Below are 22,500 nucleotides of genomic sequence, written 5' to 3'. Positions count from 1 at the left end.
GTGTGTGTGTGTGTGTGTGTGTGTGTGTGTGTGTGTGTGTGTGTGTGTGTGTGTGTGTGTGTGTGTGTGTGTGTTAGGAATGAAGGAGGGATCCTGGATCTGGAAGTGTTTAGTTGTGATTCTCCTCATCCTCAGTCTGAGACGAGCCTCTCTCTGGTTCAGTTTCTGATGGACAGGAGAGGAGACTCTGATGAAGATGAAGAGCAGAACTGTGTTTCAGCTCTTCTGTGTTTGACTCTGAATCTGAAGAGTTTCTCAGGGTTAGTCTGGATTGTTACTGGTGTTCAGCTCAAATTAAGCCAAAGTTCTTGTAGAGCTCAATGATTGACCAGCGCCGTCGGTCAACTGGCGTCACTTTAACCCTCGGCTGCTCTTCGCTCATTCCTGAATTTATTTCTTCATCAGAATGGTACGAAACCTGGTAAAGGTTTTGGCACTTGCTGTGTGAACACACACACACACACATCATGGACATGATTCGAACAGGTTAAATGGTCCTGTAAAAAACAGTCACACTTGAGCTCCTCGCGGTCAAACATGAGAGCATTGGAAATGAATGAGACCAATTTCCTCTAGTGGAAGCGTTCGGTACTGCAGCCGAACACACACTCACTGAAAGCTCATTTACTGAGATATCAAGCTCAAATTCTGAGAGCACCAGAGGGTTAAGGAATCCAGATTTGACACTAGAATGTGATATTTATGAACAATATATTCAACCCACCAGTTGAAAATGTGTAGTTTAAGTGGTTAACAGCTGTAAACCAGTCTAGAACTGAAGATTCGTGTGGTGTGGTTTAGTCCCGGTCCAGTCCTGCTCTCGTCTGGATCCCAGATGGAAAAGAAAACCACCCTGGATCTGTCCGGATCAATCGGTCACACTCATCTGAGTCATGATTCATCTGAGTCAGTGATTCATTTGAGTCATGATTCATCTGTGTAATGATTCACCTGAGTCATGATTCACCTGAGTCATGATTCATCTGAGTCAGTGATTTATCTGAGTCATGATTCATCTGAGTCATGGTTCATCTGAGTCAGTGATTCATCCGCCGCTGTGTGGGATGATTCAATTATACCATCAGATTCAATCATACAAAACGCAATATTTCAATAGCATGAAAATGTTTGTTGGCTTTTTGTTTAGGAATCAGTTGATCATTTAATATGGGAATATAAACTTGGCAAGCTATATAAAGTACTGGACTCCAGACTGACTCCACGTGTCTGGATATATCGTGTTTCATATAATGGCTGCGGAATATGAGGAAGATTCACTCGGGACTCATCTAGACGTATCCTTGAAGCATAAACTATTCCGGTCTGGACTCTAAATATGTGATGAGCTCAAGATACACAGATTCCCTCCAGGGCCAAATATGGTTGAACAAACGCAGCACTTCATGTCTGAAAGAGTAAACACACACACACACACACACACACACACACACACACACACACACACACACACACACACACACACACACACACACACACACACACACACACACACACACACACACACACACACACACAAAGCCCTGCTGATGGAGAAATGAGTTCATGACATGCTAAAGTCACGGGTGTTTGACTTCAACACGCTCCCGAATCACACATATATTATTTTAAATATAATATATAGAATTTATAATAATAATAATTAATAATTTACATAATTATATATGTGTGTGTGTGTGTATATATATTATTATTAATTATTATTATTTTAAATTATATACATTATATTTAAAATTAAATATTTAAATAAAGAAATTATAAATATATTTTAAATATATATATATATATAACAAAATAGAAAAAAATATTATGTTCAATTCTAGAGAGAACATGTATAATATATACATTATATTATGTGGTATTATAATAAATGTTTAAAATAAAATAATTAAATAAAGAAATTATAAATATATTAGAAGTGTATATATACTGTATACTAATTATGCAAATTATTTCATTTACATTCTATTCTATATAAATAGAGAATATATAAAATATATAATTTATATTTTATTTATATTATAATTAATATTTACAATAAAATGTAAATAATAGTTTAGATAGTTAAATATTTAATTAAGATTTTTTTTGTTAAAGATTATTTAATTTTTAAATCACTGATTGTATAATTTTAAGGATTATGTTACTTTACTTTATTAATTTTTGCTGATTTATTGTTGTGCAGATCTCACCGGCTGTCATCTGTCGTCTCACCTTCACTCCTCAGACACACAGCGTGTGTGTGTGTGTGTGTGTGTGTGTGTGTGTGTGTGTAGGTGTGTGTGTGTGTGTGTGTGTGTGTGTGTGTGTGTGTGTGTGTGTGTGTGTGGTGATTCTGCTGGTGTTTGAGGTAGCGTATGTGTATGATGATCAGTGTGTGTGTGTGTGTGTGTGTGTGTGTGTGTGTGTGTGTGTGTGTGTGTGTGTGTGTGTGTGTGTGTGTGGTGATTCTGCTGGTGTTTGAGGTAGCGTATGTGTATGATGATCAGTGTGTGTGTGTGTGTGTGTGTGTGTGTGTGTGTGTGTGTGTGTGTGTGTGTGTGTGTGTGTGTGTGTGTGTGTGTGGTGATTCTGCTGGTGTTTGAGGTAGCGTATGTGTATGATGATCAGTGTGTGTGTGTGTGCGCGTGTGTGTGTGTGTGTGTGTGTGTGTGTGTGTGTGTGTGTGTGGTGATTCTGCTGGTGTTTGAGGTAGCGTATGTGTATGATGATCAGTGTGTGTGTGTGTGTGTGTGTGTGTGTGTGTGTGTGTGTGTGTGTGTGTGTGTGTGTGTGTGTGTGTGGTGATTCTGCTGGTGTTTGAGGTTCTGCCAGGGTTTCGTGAATGACGTTCACCGAGATCTTTGAAGAGTCTGATCCTCTCATGTGGTTTTCATATGCAGACTCTTGATCTTCATGTGCTGTGCAACGGGAAAGTATTTCATCTATGAGAAGTGCGCTTAAATATGCTCTTTAATATCCATTTATAATCATAGTCAGCTCTTGACACTTTGTGAACTTTTTTGTTGAACTCACCGTGACGTCAGCATTCAGATCTAAACCAGTCCTGGAAACACTCAGTTATTTCACACGTCACGTGCTTAATATGATCTGCTTATGAATATGATCTGTTTATGAATATGATCTGTGTTATCTTATGCGAGTCAATTTAATAATGACATGATGCCGTTTCTGCTGATTTGGTTTCTGATCACTCGTTGTCTGTATGAAAGAGGATCAGTTATTCAATTATTGATTTAATTACATTTAAAATAAATAAATTAGATTATTCTATTTTATTTTTAATATATACAATATAAGTATTTAATTTATATTTAATGTATTGTAAATTTATATTCATATTTATATATTTTTTTAATTAAATATATATTAATTGAATACAACTTAAGTAAAAAATAAATAAAAAAAGCTTAAATTAATAATATATATTATTTTATTTTATATATCATACTGTATATAAAATTTTATATATGTAAAATGTATAGAATATATACTGTATATTAAACATTTAATTTATATTTTATGTATATTGATTGTATATACATTAATACATTTAATTAAAATATTTAATAATTTTATACAATTTAATAAAAATAAATAATTAATTTGTATAATAAATGTAAATAAACTTTTTATATTTTATATAATTTAAAAATATTTTTAATTCAACGTGTTTACATTTCTATAAAAAATTCTAGTTTTTTATATATATATATATATATAAAATGTGTACATTGTTTGAACTTTTGAGAAATGTTCTTTTCACGATAGTTGATAATCAGTAACTGAAGAAACTGTTGAGACTGACGAGTTTCTCTGAGGGAAACACTGAGCAGAACTGATGTTACATCCACACAAAACACTCTGATTCAGACAGAAATGCTTTTCCACAAATCTGATTTCTAACACACATGGATCTGGTTATGGACTTCATGCATTTTTGGTGTTCGAGCAATAAACAGTCTGAAATACTTCAGTCTGATACGCCTGACGAGCACAGTCATGTTTCTGTCTGAACAAATAAAAACATATACATAAAATAATCATCATTTAAATTGGAATAGATTAGATTTTTTGGTATATATATATATAACATTTAAAATAAACTTAATGCTGAATTATGAGCAGAACATGTTTCATGTTTCATGAGATTATGAGTCTCAGAAGTAAAGTCAGTTAAGGCTCAGTAAAGTCAGATGATGAGAATCAAACACACGTTCATGCGATAGATCAGTGTGTGTATCATGCAGCGTTTCTACAGTAAACATCTTCATCTTTACCTCAGTTACTCCTCTCTTCTCCTGCTTCTCCTCTCTTCCGTCCTCAGATGAAGATGAAGATGAAGATCGTCCTTCAGTTGTGTGTGTCCTCGTAAAGCTGAATAACTACTAACTGTTCACAGCCGTCTCTCCTCTTCCCTGTTTCTCCTCCTCTTTTCCTTTAGGAGTTTTGAGGAGTGGTTTATCCGAGCCCATTACTCTGTGTGTGTGTGTGTGTGTGTGTGTGTGTGTGTGTGTGTGTGTGTGTGTGTGTGTGTGTGTGTGTGTGTGTGTGTGTGTGTGTGTGTGTGTGTGTGTGTGTGTGTGTGTGTGTGTGTATCTGATGGTTGCTCACTTATCTGTGTGTTCTTTGATGTGTTTTGCTGCTGGCAGACTGCAGCCCTGTGTTTAAAATACCTTTGTAATGACCTTGTTTATGATGTGTGTGTGTGTGTGGGTGGGTGGGTGTGTGTGTGTGTGTGTGTGTGTGTGTGTGTGTGTGTGTGTGTGTGTGTGTGTGTGTGTGTGTGTGTGTGTGTGTGTGTGTGTGTGTGTGTGTGTGTGTGTGTGTGTGTGTGTGTCTGGATGTTCTTTAGTGCTGCTCAAACCTGTTTCTTCTATTCTCCATGACGTGGTACTGGGATCAGTCCAAACCGGCAACTGGAGAAGATCCAGCTCATATTTAATATAAAATTAAAAGTAACAAAATACCAGTCCTCCTAATAAACTAATGTCCAGTCCTGGTCCTCTCTGGTCCTCTCTGGTCCTCTCTGGTCCTCTCTGGTCCTGGCCTGTCGTCACTCCTGCTTTTCTCCTTCCTGAGCTCCTCTGTGGGACTAGAGTCCGGTGTGACGCTCATTAGCATCCGGCCCCGCCCTGCATCACACACTGTTATCAAATAAATAAATGTGTATTATAATATTATTATTGTACATTTTATATATTTATTCAATATATATTAATATACATTATTTAAGGACTCCAAAAATAGGCTTTTATTTTATTTTATTTTATTTTATTTTATTTTATTTTATTTTATTTTATTTTATTTTATTTTATTTTATTTTATTTTATTTTATTTTATTTTATTTTATTTTATTTTATTTTATTTTATTTTGCGGTCCCCTAATTGCATCCAGCATTTTATTTTATTATTTTCAATTTATATATCTATATATAATACTATACTACTAGATAATGAAACACAAAAAAGATTATTTTACTCCAAAATTGTCAATAATAAGTCATGCCTTATTGTTTTTAATTTTTAATTTATTTTATGTGACATTTTATCTTATATTATATATCTTTTTTTTTTTTTTTTTTTTTTTTTTTTAGTGAAGGGACACACAGTACTCCTACACCAGTGCCAATAATAAGCTGTCTTATTTTTGGGGATTTTTTTTATTTAATTTTAAACTTAAATTATATTTATTTTAACTTAACTTAATGTAATTTTTAAATGCATGTAGTTTTACAGATGTCCGTCCCCTCGTGAATCTTGTAGTGCCTCATGTCCGGATGTGGACGTCTCTCCTCTGTTCCTCTGTGTTATTGGTTCCAGATGATTGTTGATGGTTTTCTCGGGCTGACTTTAATCCCATCGCTTGGAAAAAAGACACGAAGTATGAAATGTTGCACGCTGTAGTTGGACTGCTGATGTGATGCTCTCTCTCTCTCTCTCTCTCTCTCTAGTGTTCGGTGTCCTGTGGGAAGGGAATGAAAGAGCGACAGATCGTGTGTGTGGACCAGAATCAGACCCAGATGGAGGACGAGGCCTGCGCTCATCAGAACCGGCCCAGAACACAGAAGGCCTGCAGGGCGGGACCCTGCCCCGGCTGGAGAGCCAATCAGTGGAGAGCGGTGCGTGACCTCACTTCCTGTCTGACAGAAACAAATTATTTGGGGGGGGGGGGGTGGTATTTGTAAATGAACACATAGTACTCCCATAAAATATATTTTTAAACAAAAACTAAGGATTTTTCCTACGGAAGAGGATTAGGGCCAAGCAATAATAAAACATGTTTAAGTCATTATAATGCGAGATTAAACTCGTTAAATTTAGAGAAAAAAAGTCGAAATACAACGTTGAGAATAAACTCATTAAATTCCGAGAATAAAGTCGTTATATTTTTAGATCAATCTGAGCTCATTTATACAGGCTTCATTCGTGATCTAACATCTGTGTTTCTGTCATCCATCGACACCCGAGCGAGGAGCGAGTGAAGTGTGACGTCATGCGTGTGGATCAGTGATGACTGTAGATCACGAGCGCTGCAATAGAGCCGGATATCAGATCAGAAGTTCAGAAACGCTCCAAGAACGAAGCGGTTTCAGACCTGGTTCTAGAAAGTGTGAGTGATCCGACTCTGTCCTGTCCTCGATCAGTCAGCAGTGAACACTGATCCATTAGTTTATTCTCCACATTTAACTCGCATTTTCTTGAAACTTTTTAATAAACTTTTTTGTCAAAACACAAGAAGTTTATTCTCAAAGTATAATTAGTTTATTCTCAACGTTTTATTTTCGACTTTTTTTAATTTATTTTTTACTTTTACGAGTTTTTTCTCGAAACACGACTTCATTCTCGAAATGTAATGAGTTTATTCTCAACACTGTACTGTGAACTTTTTTCTCAAAATTTAACGACTTTAATCTCGATATTTATTAGGATTATTGCTTGGTCCTAATTCTCTTCCGTATTTTTCCCTTTTAAAAAACACGTATTTTGCCAATAAATATTTTTTATTTATATATTTTATAAACAAAATGTTTTCCCCCAAAGTAAAGTACTAGAAACAGTATGTGAGTATTCTAATCTGATTCATCAAAGAAATAGTCCGGTTCCCCAAAGCCAGCTATGGTCGCCAGTTCTGTCATTAACAATAGAGTTCAGTGGAAATTACGATCATAGTTGGCCAACGATGCTTTAGGGAAACGCACCCCAGATGTAGTAAATCCACCCAGTGTTCTGATTGGCTGAGGTGTTAGGTCACATGGGTCGTCCATCTCTACACCAGTTAACCCCGTCATTCCCCCCGCGGTCTGGAAGCAATCATGACCTCTCAGAAATCAGAGGAAGAACACGTAACACACACAACACCAGTGCTGTAACACAGACGTCCCGTGATCATGCTCTCGTGTGTGTGTGTGTGTGTGTGCAGTGTTCGGTGAGCTGCGGCACTGGCGTTCAGTCCCGCGAGGTCTTCTGCAGGTTAAAGGTCAGAGGTCGCGTCAGGGATGACCTGTGTGACGAGCGTGTGCGTCCCGTGTCGATCCGCTCCTGCTTCCTCACCGGGTGTCACACACACAGCTGGACGGCTCACGGGTGGCGGGACGTGAGTAACACATGCAGAAACGTCACGGGTCACACACACGTTACACTCGAGCTGATACTCTGTATCTGGACCTGGTTAAGGAGATTTCCCAGCCTCACCAGCTGAAATATTTTATTTTATTTTATTATTATTTTTATTTATATATTTTTTTTATGTATTTTTTATTATTATTATTTAATTTTATTTTATTTTATTTTTATTTTTACATTTAATTATCTTTATTGTTTTATAAAAAATATAATATATATATATATAGTAAATGGATTAATAGGACTTTTACTGCACATAAGATGCTTTTGTAAAACATTTTTGATTTAAAACAACTGTGTGTGGAGTGTGAAAATTGTTTCCACATTCTTTTCAGTGTAGAGAAAGATGAAGAAAATCAAGAATAAAAGTCAGATTTCAACCCAAAATATTGAAAAAATTAGCATAAAGGAAACGAAGCCTGTTTTTAGGAGCTTTCTGCCTGATCTTGCTGGTCCTAAAACTGGAGATGTGATCTGTGTCTCTCCGCTGAGGGTGTGTGTGATAAGATCATCTCCAGAACAACAGCTCAGACTTCAGACAGTCTCACATATAAAACACAGCGGATTGATGTTCTGCTGTTTATGGTTATGGAGGAGCTGTCGTCTGACATCTAATCTGCTTGATTTGTGTCTCTCTGACCTTTGACCTCAAACATGCCTGTGTGTGTGTGTGTGTGTGTGTGTGTGTGTGCGTGTGTGTGTGTGTGTGTGTGTGTGTGTGTGTGCGTGTGTGTGTGTGTGAGAGCTGTGATGGTGCAACATCGCCCTCTTCTGGAGGATCTCAGCACTTCATCCTTCCTTAAATACCAGCAGATTTAAATGGGAATTATTCAGTTTAGTGTTCTGACTTCTTAGCCAATCACAGGAGTTGAGGGCGGGACTATCTGTTTGACTGACAGATAAAATAATATAATAATAATAATATGCTTCCCCAACCACACACAGCCTAGGTTACAGCAGAAATATGTTTCATGCAGAGAAAGTTATTACAGTTTGATGAAAGATTTTTCTTTGTTTGTGTGTGTGTGTGTGTGTGTGTGTGTGTGTGTGTGTGTGTGTGTGTGTGTGTGTGTGTGTGTGTGTGTGTGTGTGTGTGTGTGTGTGTGTGTGTGTGTGTGTGTCCAGTGTAACGCCACCTGTGGACGAGGCGTGAGGTCCAGGTCAGTGTTTTGTCTGGACGGAGGGATGAACGTGGTTCCTGAACGTGTGTGTGACGCCTCAGCCAAACCTCACACACACGAGCCGTGCCACAGCGCCACCTGTCAGCACGTGTGGGTCACTGCAGCCTGGAGTCAGGTGTGTGTGTGTGTGTGTGTCTGTGTGTGTCTGTGTGTGTGTCAATCACAGCATCAGCCTGAGCTTCTGCTCAGTACAAATATTAATGTATGATGACAATTTGCAGTTTCACATTAAATAAATTCCCAAAAAAGAAGTAAAATAAATAAATAAATAACTGAAACTCCTCCGTCACATAAAAAAATAAATACATAATTAAATATTAAAATAATGCAATTTCTTCACTTGCTTTTCCAATCCAAGTACATAAAAATGAATTAATAAATAATGAAATTGCTTCACTTGCTACTCCAATTCACACTCAAAAAACAAAATAAATAAATATTAGAATAAATACATTTCTTCACTTGCTGTTTAAATTAATATAAAAAATAATTAAAAAATAAAATAAATACATATATAAATTAATTAATTTACTTGTTGTGCCATTTCACATAAAATATAAATACATTAATATTTATTGAAATAATGACATTTCTTCACTTGTTTCTCAAATTCATATAAAAAATCCAAATAATAAAGAAATCTTAAAAAATAACAACATTTATAAATAGAAACAAATAAATAATACAAAAATTACATAATAAATAAATAAATAATAGATAATGAAATTTCTTTACATGTGCCTCCAATAAATAAATAGCTTCACTTGTTGTTCAAATTCCACTTAATTGTTTTAAATGAATAATAAAATAAATAAACAAATAATTAAATTCCTTCACTTTCTGCTCCAATTCTTATAAAAAAAAAAGTTGAAATAACTAAATTTCACACAAAACACACAACAAATAATAAATAATTGAATATGAAAGTAATGGAATTCCTTCATTTGCTTCGTCAAAGTCACATAAAATTGAAATCATAAATAAATATTAAAATAATTAAATCCCTTCACTTAATTGGTTAATTAGTTAATAATTAGTTAATAAAGTTAGTTAAATAATAATATTTAATCAGTTCATTATATAATAAAATAATAGTAATACAAATAATTATAAAAATTCATGGTAACACTTTACAATAAGGTTCATTAGTTAATATTAGTTAACATGAACTAAGAATGAACTGCACTTCTACAGCATTAATTAATCTTAGTTAATGTTAATTTAAATATTTAATAATACGTTATTAAAATCAAAGGTTGTATTTGTTAGCATTAGTTAATGCACTGTGAACTAACATGAACTTACAATGAACAGCTGGATTTTTATTAACTAATATTAACAAAGATTAATAATTAATGTAACAAATGTATTGCTGATTGTTAGTTCTTGTTAGTTAATACATTAACTAATGTTAACTACTGTTAAGTGTTACACTTTATTTTCAGGTGTCATTGTTACAGTGTAATTATATATTTAAGTACTGAGTAATATTAAGCATCTACATGTACTATAGGGTTAGGGTAGGATTTGGATTTGGTTGAGGGTTGGTTGCATGTAATTTTGCATAATTTACTGTTATTACTGTGGTAAATACAATATATGTAACAAGGACACTGTAAAATAAAGTAAAGTGTTACCACATTCATACACATACACATTATAATGGTCTCCCAGTGCTCCTGTATGATGAGGAGTGTGTTTGATGTGTGTTCAGTGTTCAGTGAGCTGCGGCTCTGGACTCCAGCGCCGGGAGGTTCGTTGCTCTGCCGTGACCTCTGACCTCCGGTTGACCTCTGACCTGCAGTCGTTCTCTCAGTGTAGCGAGCGCCGGCCGACCGACAGCAGACCTTGTCGACTCCCAGCCTGTCCATCAGTTGGAGCCTGGAGCGCCGGCCCCTGGAGTCAGGTGAGGGCCCGTGATGGGTAACTCATTACAAGTAACTTGAGTTAAGTAATCAGATTACTTTTTCAAGTCACTTGAGTTACGTAATCCGATTACTTTTTCAAGTCACTTGAGTTACGTAATCAGATTACTTTAAGTCACTTGAGTTATGTAATCAGATTACTTTTTCAAGTCACTTGAGTTACGTAATCAGATTACTTTTTCAAGTCACTTGAGTTACGTAATCAGATTACTTTAAGTCACTTGAGTTATGTAATCAGATTACTTTTTCAAGTCACTTGAGTTAAGTAATTAGTTGTTTTTTTCAAGTTACTTGAGTTACGTAATCAGATTACTTTTTCAAGTCACTTGAGTTACGTAATCAGATTACTTTTTTAAGTCACTTGAGTTATGTAATCAGATAACTTTTTCACGTCACTTGAGTTAAGTAATTAGTTGGGTTTTTTTCAAGTCACTTAAGTTACGTAATCAAATTACTTTTTTAAGTCACTTGAGTTACGTAATCAGATTACTTTTTTATGTCACTTGAGTTACGTAATCAGATACTTTTTCAAGTAACTAGTAAAGTAACGCATTACTTTTTCAATTTACAACAAAATATCTAAGTTACTTTTTCAAATAAGAAATGCTAGTTACTTTTTCACATGTATTGACTGACAGCTCTCCTGTCCCCATGTTGAGAGAAATACAGTGAGGAGGTGTGTGTGTGAACATGATGGTTATTGTAGTTCTAGACTAAATGTGAACATGCCTTTACTCAGTATCATTTATTCAATATTCCTCAAAATGAATAAAATTTCAGAATTTTATGCAAAATGTTTTATAATTAACTATATTAAAATACACAAATATACTTATGTATTTAATCTCACTTTATTAACCAATGTCTTTGCTGCTGACCTTCAATCTAATTTAACCCTACTAATATGCAAAAATGACTTTAGATTAGATTTAGAAATAAGAGTGTTGAACTTCCTTCTACTGTATCCTATTGTTCTTTACTCCAGAACAGCAGTTGAAAGGTTTAAATATGCATCTACTGTACAGGAGTAAATATGCATTTCCTTCAGTCTGAGGCTTATTCATTTCACTTTTGGTGTGAAAGGGCCTTAACATTTGCCAAAAATAGAACTTTTTTGTTGTTATTAAAAAATAGTGCTGGGCAAAGATTAATCACATCCAAAATAAAAGTTTGTGCTTAAATAAATGTGTGTGTACTGTGTATAATTATTTTGTATATATAAATACACACACATGCAGGTATAGATTTAATAAAACGTGTTATTTATATATAAAATATTTATATTTATATACTGTATAATATAAATGATATATAAATATATATAAAGTATATGCATGCAAATATTTCTTAAATATATACATGCATTTGTGTGTATTTATATATACAATATAATTATACACAGTACACAAACATTATTTAAATTTTGGATGCGATTAATCTTGATTAATCTTTGCCCAGCACTATTAAAAAACAAACAAGCAAGCCCAGCACAGGTGAGAAAAAGTAACGGAAAAGTATTGTAACACATTACTTTCCATAAAAAGTAACTGAGTAACTCTGTATTGTAACGCATTACTTTCCATAAAAAGTAACTAAGTAACGGAATATTGTAACACATTATTTTCCATAAAAAGTAACTAAGTAACTCTGTATTGTAACGCATTACTTTCCATAAAAAGTAACTAAGTAATGGAATATTGTAACATTACTTTCCATAAAAAGTAACTAAGTAACAGAATATTGTAACACATTACTTTCCATAAAAAGTAACTAAGTAACTCTGTATTGTAACGCATTACTTTCCATAAAAAGTAACTAAGTAACGGAATATTGTAACATTACTTTCCATAAAAAGTAACTAAGTAACAGAATATTGTAACACATTACTTTCCATAAAAAGTAACTAAGTAACTCTGTATTGTAACGCATTACTTTCCATAAAAAATAACTAAGTAACTCTGTATTGTAACGCATTACTTTCCATAAAAAGTAACTAAGTAACGGAATATTGTAACATTACTTTCCATAAAAAATAACTAAGTAACTCTGTATTGTAACGCATTACTTTCCATAAAAAGTAACTAAGTAACTCTGTATTGTAACGCATTACTTTCCATAAAAAGTAACTAAGTAACGGAATATTGTAACACATTACTTTCCATAAAAAGTAACTAAGTAATGCAATATTGTAACGCATTACTTTTCATAAAAAGTAACTAAGTAACGCAATATTGTAACAAATTACTTTTCATAAAAAGTAACTAAGTAACTCTGTATTGTAAGGCATTACTTTCCATAAAAAGTAACTAAGTAACGGAATATTGTAACACATTACTTTCCATAAAAAGTAACTAAGTAACAGAATATTGTAACACATTACTTTTCATAAAAAGTAACTAAGTAAAACAATATTGTAACGTATTACTTTTCATTAAAAGTAATTAAGTAAAGCAATTTTGTAACCATTTCTTTCCATAAAAAGTAACTAAGTAACGCAGTTAGTTACTTTTTTGGGAGTAACGCAATATTTTAATGCAACACATAAGCTGGCTCTCTGTGTGCTATGGGCCTGACATGTGTTGTGTTGTGTCTCAGTGCTCTCAGACGTGTGGCGCTGGAGTAATGCGGAGGACGGTGGAGTGTGTCGGGGCTGAGACCTGCTCATCGTCCAGCCGGCCCGAGTCCAGCGCCACCTGCAGGCAGACCGACTGTGAGTGTGTGAGAGAGAGAGAGAGAGAGAGAGAGAGAGTGAGTGTGAATAAGTAAGTCCAGCGCCACCTGCAGGCAGACGGACTGTGAGTGTGTGTGTGTGTGTGTGTGCGTGTGTGTGTGTGTGTGTGTGTGTGTGTGTGTGTGTGAGAGAGAGAGAGTGTGTGTGTGTGTGTGTGTGTGTGTGTGTGTGTGTAAGTAAGTCTAGCGCCACCTGCACGCAGACCGACTGTGAGTGTGTGAGAGAGAGAGAGAGAGAGAGAGAGAGAGAGTGTGAGTTAGTCAGTCTAGCGCCACCTGCAGGCAGACCGACTGTGTGTGTGTGTGTGTGTGTGTGTGTGTGAGAGAGAGAGAGAGAGAGTGTGTGTAAGTCTAGCGCAACCTGCAGGCAGACGGACTGTGAGTGTGTGTGAGTGTGTGTGAGAGACAGAGAGAGTGTGTGTGTAAGTAAGTCTAGCGCCACCTGCAGGCAGACGGACTGTGAGTGTGTGTGTGTGTGTGTGTGTGAGAGAGAGAGAGAGAGAGAGAGAGAGAGTGTGAGTAAGTAAGTCTAGTGCCACCTGCAGGCAGACCGACTGTGAGTGTGTGTGTGTGTGTGTGTGTGTGTGTGTGTGTGAGAGAGAGAGAGAGAGTAAGTAAGTCTAGTGCCACCTGCAGGCAGACCGACTGTGAGTGTGTGTGTGTGTGTGTGTGTGTGTGTGTGTGTGTGAGAGAGAGAGAGAGAGTAAGTAAGTCTAGTGCCACCTGCAGGCAGACCGACTGTGAGTGTGAGGCAGACGCAGCTACACACTCGCGGAGACTCTGTGAGCTCACCTCTGTGTGTGTGTGTGTGTGTGTGTGTGTGTGTGCTCAGGTGAACTCCTCACCAGCTGCCGGCAGCTCCAGGTGAAGGGAGGCGTCAGGAGAGACGGAGAACATCACATCACTGTTCGCTCCAAGATCCTGCGCGTTTACTGTGCCGAGATGCACAGCGCTTTCCCGAAGGAGTACGTGACGCTGCGCAGCGGACAGACCGACAACTACTCAGAGGTGTACGGGTACAGGTAAACACACCTGAGAAACACTGAGCTCTAAACACACTACAGTGCTGACTCACACACACACACCTGAGAAACACTGAGCTCTAAACACACTACAGTACTGACTCACACACACCTGAGAAACACTGAGCTCTAAACACACTACAGTGCTGACTCACACACACCTGAGAAACACTGAGCACTAAACACACTACAGTACTGACTCACACACACACACACACCTGAGAAACACTGAGCTCTAAACACACTACAGTACTGACTCACACACACACACACACCTGAGAAACACTGAGCTCTAAACACACTACAGTGCTGACTCACACACACACACCTGAGAAACACTGAGCTCTAAACACACTACAGTACTGACTCACACACACCTGAGAAACACTGAGCTCTAAACACACTACAGTACTGACTCACACACACCTGAGAAACACTGAGCTCTAAACACACTACAGTACTGACTCACACACACCTGAGAAACACTGAGCTCTAAACACACTACAGTACTGACTCACACACACCTGAGAAACACTGAGCTCTAAACACACTACAGTACTGACTCACACACACCTGAGAAACACTGAGCTCTAAACACACTACAGTACTGACTCACACACACCTGAGAAACACTGAGCTCTAAACACACTACAGTACTGACTCACACACACACACCTGAGAAACACTGAGCTCTAAACACACTACAGTACTGACTCACACACACACACCTGAGAAACACTGAGCTCTAAACACACTACAGTACTGACTCACACACACCTGAGAAACACTGAGCTCTAAACACACTACAGTACTGACTCACACACACACACATGAGAAACACTGAGCTCTAAACACACTACAGTACTGACTCACACACACCTGAGAAACACTGAGCTCTAAACACACTACAGTACTGACTCACACACACCTGAGAAACACTGAGCTCTAAACACACTACAGTACTGACTCACACACACCTGAGAAACACTGAGCTCTAAACACACTACAGTACTGACTCACACACACCTGAGAAACACTGAGCTCTAAACACACTACAGTACTGACTCACACACACCTGAGAAACACTGAGCTCTAAACACACTACAGTACTGACTCACACACACCTGAGAAACACTGAGCTCTAAACACACTACAGTACTGACTCACACACACCTGAGAAACACTGAGCACTAAACACACTATACTGACTCACACACACCTGAGAAACACTGAGCTCTAAACACACTACAGTACTGACTCACACACACCTGAGAAACACTGAGCTCTAAACACACTACAGTACTGACTCACACACACACACATGAGAAACACTGAGCTCTAAACACACTACAGTACTGACTCACACACACCTGAGAAACACTGAGCTCTAAACACACTACAGTACTGACTCACACACACACACCTGAGAAACACTGAGCTCTAAACACACTACAGTACTGACTCACACACACCTGAGAAACACTGAGCTCTAAACACACTACAGTACTGACTCACACACACACACCTGAGAAACACTGAGCACTAAACACACTACAGTACTGACTCACACACACCTGAGAAACACTGAGCTCTAAACACACTACAGTACTGACTCACACACACACACCTGAGAAACACTGAGCTCTAAACACACTACAGTACTGACTCACACAGTCACTGTGTTTTTTTATATATGTATATTTATAATAAACTAATCAATAGATGAATACATTATTTTTGCAATTATAATTAAAAAAATAAAAATAATGAACTTTTTATATATATATTTTATATATATATATATATATATATATATATATATATAATTGAATTTTAATTAAAACTAATAATCAAAATAATAAATAATAAAATAATGAATAAGTCATTGTATTGATTATTATTTTAATATATGTATTAAATAATATAATATAATATAAAAAAATAAAAATAAATTATATATATCTTTTTCTCTTTCTTTTTTCTTTTTCATAAATATATTAACCGTGCATCAAATCCTCATATTAGAGTGATTTCTGAAGGATCATGTGACACTGAAGACTAGAGTAATGATGCTGAAAATTCAGCTTTGATCACAGGAATAAATTACACTTTAAAATATATTCACATAGAAAACAGATGATTTACATAATAATAATATTGCACAATTTTTACATTATTTCTGGTCAAATAACTGCAGCTTTGGTGAGCAGAAGAGACTCTTTAAACCACATTTAAGCATCTTAATTGTTCCAAACGTTTGACCACTACAGTATAATCAGCATGTCTGGATTCATAAGTAGGAAACTCTCATCACACATTTCTTCCCGTTTCTTCCCAGGCTCCAGAACCCGTTTGAGTGCCCGTATAACGGCAGCCGTCGACAGGACTGCGAGTGCAGGAACGATTACGCTTCGGCCGGATACACCGTCTTCCAGCGCGTGAGGCTCGATCTTCCCAGCATGCGCATCATCAGTGAGTCCTCGACGTTTGCAGAGCTTTACCTCATGCACATGTACAGTCAAACCAAAGTATTCAGATAATATGAAAAACAATGTGTGTATACATGAATAAATATATAATAAAGTAATATACAGTCAAACCAAAGATTATTCAGACACCAGATATAACTTTTGATATGGTTTTACTAGTGTGTGCAGTGGGTCTTCCTAAAAATTAGAGCATTTATTGGCAGAAAATGACAACTAGTCAAAATAACAAAACAATAAAAGACGTTATGTTTTCAGACTTAAAGTAAACAAGTTTATATTCAGCATTATTCCCCCAAATATTGATTTCTGAAGTTAAAACATTAGTATATGAATAATATAAAAAACAATAATGTGTGTATACATAAATAAATATATAATAAAGTAATATACAGTCAAAACAAACATTATTCAGACACCACATATAACTTTTGATATTGTTTCACTAGTGTGATCAGGGCACTATAGTTCATTTATGTGAGTGAGGAGAGCAAAATAAAGTAAGCTGTGACATATTATACTCAATAATTCTTCATACAGTGACTACCAGTAACATTTGGGTCCATAAATGATCCAGACACTTTGAGCTGATCATGTTTTGCTGAAGTGTGTTTTGTCTTTAATTGCTAATGCTCTTTTTACACACAGACTGAACAGAATGAAGCATTGCTTGGTCACTGGTTGAGCTAAACTGGTATTATCTAATTGTGTAGTTAAATTTAACAGCTGACAGATATTCAACATAATTCATGTGTGAGACAGTCTAACAGAAGGACGGACAAAACCAGTCAAATATCAACTGAGTTCTGCTCATATTTTATTACCGTTTTCTAAACTATAGCGAATAAACTGATAATGCGAGAAATGTTGAAGCTGTCTGAATAAAGTTTGGTTTGACTGTAAACTGTAACACTTTACAATAAGGTCTGATTTGTTAACGTTTATCTGATGCTTTAGCAATATATATTTACAGCATTATTAATCTGTGTTAATGTTATTTGATATAAATAGACTTGTTTATGAAAGTTATTAACTAATATTAACTAATACATGTGGAAATGAACATTCAGATGAATAAATGCTGTAGGAGTTTTTGTTCATTGTTAACACATGAAACCTTATTGTAAAGTGTTAGCAAATGCACTTCAGTAAACTGATTGTGTAATTTGATTGTGTTTAATGTCTGATTGTGTTTATTGTGTTTCAGCGACTGATGTGAAGTTCAGTCAGACTCTGTTTGGTCGCTCGGTCCCGTTCGCGTCCGCAGGAGACTGTTACAGCGCCGCTAAATGTCCTCAGGTACAGCATTACACTGAGACAAATCAGTCAGAACACACAGTTTCACTGGCTGAGCAATGAATCCAGCCCTGTGCTAATGTCTGGCAGTGGAAGCACACTGATGTTTAAAAGTCTCTTCTGCTGCATTTACTTGATCAAAAATACAGTACAAATTGTGAAATATTATTCCAATGTAAATCAGCTGTTTTATTTCTCAGTGTTCGTTGATAAATAGAAAGTTCAAAAGAACAGTATATATTTGAAATAACAATATAAATGTCTTTAACGCCATTTTTGATCAATTTAATGCGTCCTTGATGAATAAACCCTCCTAAAAGAACAGCTGGTTGGTCTTAGCTGATCTTCCAGCTGGTTTTAGAGGGGTTTAAGCCACCTGACCATCTTAAACCAGTCAACCAGCCTAAGCTGGAAAGCATTAATTACCCTGCTGAAAGAAAATAGCGAAAACCAGGTTGTATGCTGTTTTAATCTAAAAGTAATTGGTTTAAGCTGGTCTCTCAGGCTGGCCAAGCTGGTTTAAACTGGTTTAAGCTGGTTTAAGCTGTTCTCCCAACTTGATCAGCTAAAGAAGTGGCCAAAACCCCTCTAAAACCAGCCTGAGAGACTAAACCAGCCAATCAGCTTAGGCTGGTTTTGGCTTTTTGTTTTTCAGTGGGCTAATTAATTAATTTTTAAATTGAACAGTAGTGTACATCATGTAACGGAAGTGAAATGGTCTGCGAATGTTTGTTTTAATTGTCTCTTCTTCTCTGATTGGTTAGGGTCAGTTTAGTATAAATCTCAGTGGAACGGGACTAAAGGTCGCAGAATCCACTAAATGGGTTTCTCAAGGCAACTACGTCACGCTCAAAGTTCACCGCTCAGAGGTGAGGAACCACCTGATGTTATTATACACAGTTCTATTACTATAGTTAGTCTTCTTCTTCTTCTTCTTCTTCTTCTTCTTCTTCTTCTTCTTCTTCTTCTTCTTCTTCCGCTCTTGAGTCTATGGCAGCCCATAGAACCGCTGGTGGGAAATGTATAAAATTTGGCACACTGATAGTGAACAGACTGAACATTAACCACCGCAAATTTGGAGTCTCTGACTCAATCCCTCTAGCGCCACCTACTGTCTGATTTTGCACTTGTGTTTATGATAATAACTTTTGAGCCATAAGGGCTAGAAACAAAAGTATTTTTTTTCCACTGATACCTCGGCTCATGACATACATTTTTCAGCCATTCAGATCATCTTCAGACCATGCTGGCAAAAGTTATCTTCTGATAAACCAAACCGTTCTCGAATAACGCGCCAACAAATTAAACGAAGAGCACATCAAAATGGACGTAAGACTGTATCTCCGCAACGCTTTAGCGTATTGAGACGAATATTGGTACATGTCAACACAAGCATGACCTGAGGCAACATGCAGAGTTTCAGCTCAGCACCACCTACTGGTCAGGAGATATGAAAAATAAGAAAAATAGTAAAAAAAAAACTTTTTTTCATAGGGTTAGGCCAATATGGGAAAAAATTGCCAATATGGGCTAAAATGGTATGGCTCAATGCTGCACTGAATCAAAAAATAAATAATAAAAATAAATAAAAAAGTTGTATAATTTCTGGGCAAACTATTTTTTTTCATAACTTCTGAATGGTTTTCCCAGAAACAGAATTGGAAATTTCCCCGTTTTTTATTTTTGATTCAGTGCAGCAAACCAAGTCAAGTAATACCCAATTTTCCCATATTGGCCATTTTGAATTTGTCGTAAAATGCTGTATGCTGTAAGACTGATTTTAACCAAATTCGGCTCAGATTATCTTCAGACCATGACAGCAAAAACTTATTAAAAACTTGTTAACCATTCTCAAATAATGCATCAGCAAATTTGATGGCATGATGCCAAGATAATTCACAAAATCAGTTTGGTATCTATTGGTCAAAAGTAATAAGCAATTTAATCATATCACAAGGGATTGCATTTGTGATTTCCCTGCCATTTTGACTAAATTAATCTTAAAATGTCTTTAACTCCTCATTTTTGCAGTTCTTCCAGCCATGCTTGCAAAACTCATCATGCCTTTGTTGTGCTTGGCCCCTTGATGGTTGCTTGCGGCTATATTTATTATTATTGTTGTTGCTGTATGCAGTGACTTAATAATCTTTATTCTATTGTTTCTTTCCCGCGTCTTGCACAGGACGGCAGCAGAATCTACGGGCGCTGTGGTGGTTTCTGTGGGAAATGTCTTCCTCATCCTCATACGGGACTTTCTGTCGAAATCCAGTGAGAGAAATGTCAATGTGACTTTGTCCTTCGTGTTGCAGTGAACAGAACGCGTCAGAAAATCTCACTTTGCGTCTCTCTTTAGCGTCTGGCAGCTACGGTAAGCCTTCAGAAACCTTTTCGACGTCCCGAAAGTAACGAGAACCAAATAAGTGAGTCTCTCCAAGAACCAGGATGCAGAACGGATTTGTTTTTTAGTGGAAAATCACGATTGATCTGGTCAGTCAAGATCCCGTTGAACCAAATGAAATTGTGATTGTTTGGTTGCAACAACAGTGTAAGAGGGTGTATCTTTATTTTTTGTCGTAGCGAACGTTCAAATCCTTTATTTGGGCAGCGTTTTGACGTAAAGGGATTTATGAACAGTTTCAAAATATTGTATAATTCAGTATATCTGCTGTTTGTCCAGATGGATATGAACTACTGCATGTAAAACACACTGTTAACGAGTCGTTTGAGCGTAAAGAGCCTGACGACAGCAATCAGCTTGATACGAAAATATAAATAATTGAATGTTTTGTATATTTGAACGTTTTACATTTAACAAGGTTATGACAATCCAGAAAACACTGCAGACTAGCACTACTGAAATCTCTTCATCTTGATGATTGTCTTTAATGTAAAATGCCTGAAAATGTAAAAGATTGTCCTGGTTAATATATGATAGTTTTTAATAATATTTAATAGTATGTTGACATAATTTACGGTGCTAAAAGCAAACTGATCAAGCATGTGCTTTTGCTTTTTAAACGGTTACTAATCTGATTGAAAACAGAACAATGTGAAGCAATAATTAGATAAAAGCAGCTGGGTTAAGATGGTTTAGTTGAATAACTAACTGACAAGTTAGGAGACTCTAAAACCCATCCTTATTCAGATATAATGTCACAAAATTCAATTATTGGACTAGATTTAGTACTTTGTTCAACGTCACTCCAGTTTTATTAGAAGGGAAGATTAAAGTAGATCGAATTAAAATGGCATAACCCTACCTCTCATAATCATGCGTTTGTACGTTATTTATGTTTGACAATATTTATTCTGTAATTAAATGTACATATTACGTCATGACAGGAAAGCGTAATTATGAAATATTGATCATTTTGTTTTGTCATTAACAAGAGGTTTACAGTGTAACGGTGCTGTTTTTATGTTTTTACTACTGAAATGACCTTTAACCTCCAGCAGGATGGTTAGCTTGACAGGTATTTTAACTCAGATGCTTCTTTACTGTATGCAAATACCTGAGAAGTATTTTAAATGCTTAAGTAGCAGTAGAATAAATCATTTGAACTATAAGAGACTTTCCGCTTTCAACCAAAGTCTGCTTGATCACACGTAATGTATGCTAATATAAGTTGAAGGATATTGAGTTTGAGCCTGTGTTAACCTCCAGTATAACGGATCATCTACGAGCAGCTAACGAACCTTTGACTATCATTGTGTTGATAGACAACTGAACTATATAAGGTCTGTATCAGAAATTAAAGGACTATATGATGCACTGTGTGCCAAGAGTCGCGTAGACAATATTTACACCTGTATATTAACAGTTCAGCTTTGTGAAATGTGTGTTTTTAATATTCATACTTGAAGTGTGAAGATTGACGTTTTGCATCTTGGTGGAATGAAAAACGAGGCTTGTTTTCCACTCAATGCCCAAAGATATTTTCAATACAGTAATCCAGTGTTTTTTTTTTTATAATGTAATCATCATCTTTGGTGCTACAGTAAAAATGTAATTGAGATTGTATTGATGTAATGGATTTACAGCACTGTACTAATGCTGATCGTCATAATAAAATGAAATATGTTCATTTTGGATGTTTTTTTATTGTTGCATAAGATTGTAATTTGGCAATATAATATGCAGTTGCTCAGTGTTTATGTTCACTCTAAACCTTTTCAGTGTCGACAGATTTTTTTATGGATTTTAACCAGCAAAAGA

General features: G+C 36.0%; 1 protein-coding gene across 1 annotated transcript in view; it reads left to right on the top strand.

The window, feature by feature from the left end:
* The window catches only part of LOC311283519 (A disintegrin and metalloproteinase with thrombospondin motifs 20), a 115,566-nt gene extending 93,204 nt beyond the window's left edge, over positions 1–22,362 (top strand). The window contains exons 29-38 of the mRNA XM_084397978.1: positions 5,973–6,140; positions 7,442–7,615; positions 8,770–8,940; positions 10,540–10,731; positions 13,346–13,460; positions 14,313–14,502; positions 16,841–16,974; positions 18,196–18,287; positions 19,049–19,153; positions 20,467–22,362. Of these exons, the coding sequence (XP_084254104.1) occupies positions 5,973–6,140; positions 7,442–7,615; positions 8,770–8,940; positions 10,540–10,731; positions 13,346–13,460; positions 14,313–14,502; positions 16,841–16,974; positions 18,196–18,287; positions 19,049–19,153; positions 20,467–20,556 (1,431 nt within the window). The 3' untranslated portion in view covers positions 20,557–22,362. The remainder of the gene's footprint in view (positions 1–5,972; positions 6,141–7,441; positions 7,616–8,769; positions 8,941–10,539; positions 10,732–13,345; positions 13,461–14,312; positions 14,503–16,840; positions 16,975–18,195; positions 18,288–19,048; positions 19,154–20,466) is intronic.
* Positions 22,363–22,500: the final 138 nt, after the last annotated feature.

The sequence above is a fragment of the Rutilus rutilus genome (assembly GCF_951802725.1).
Source record: "Rutilus rutilus genome assembly, chromosome: 23".
NCBI lineage: Eukaryota > Metazoa > Chordata > Actinopteri > Cypriniformes > Leuciscidae > Rutilus > Rutilus rutilus.
Note: the sequence above shows the minus strand (reverse complement) of the source record. Positions and strands in the feature narration are given on the sequence as shown.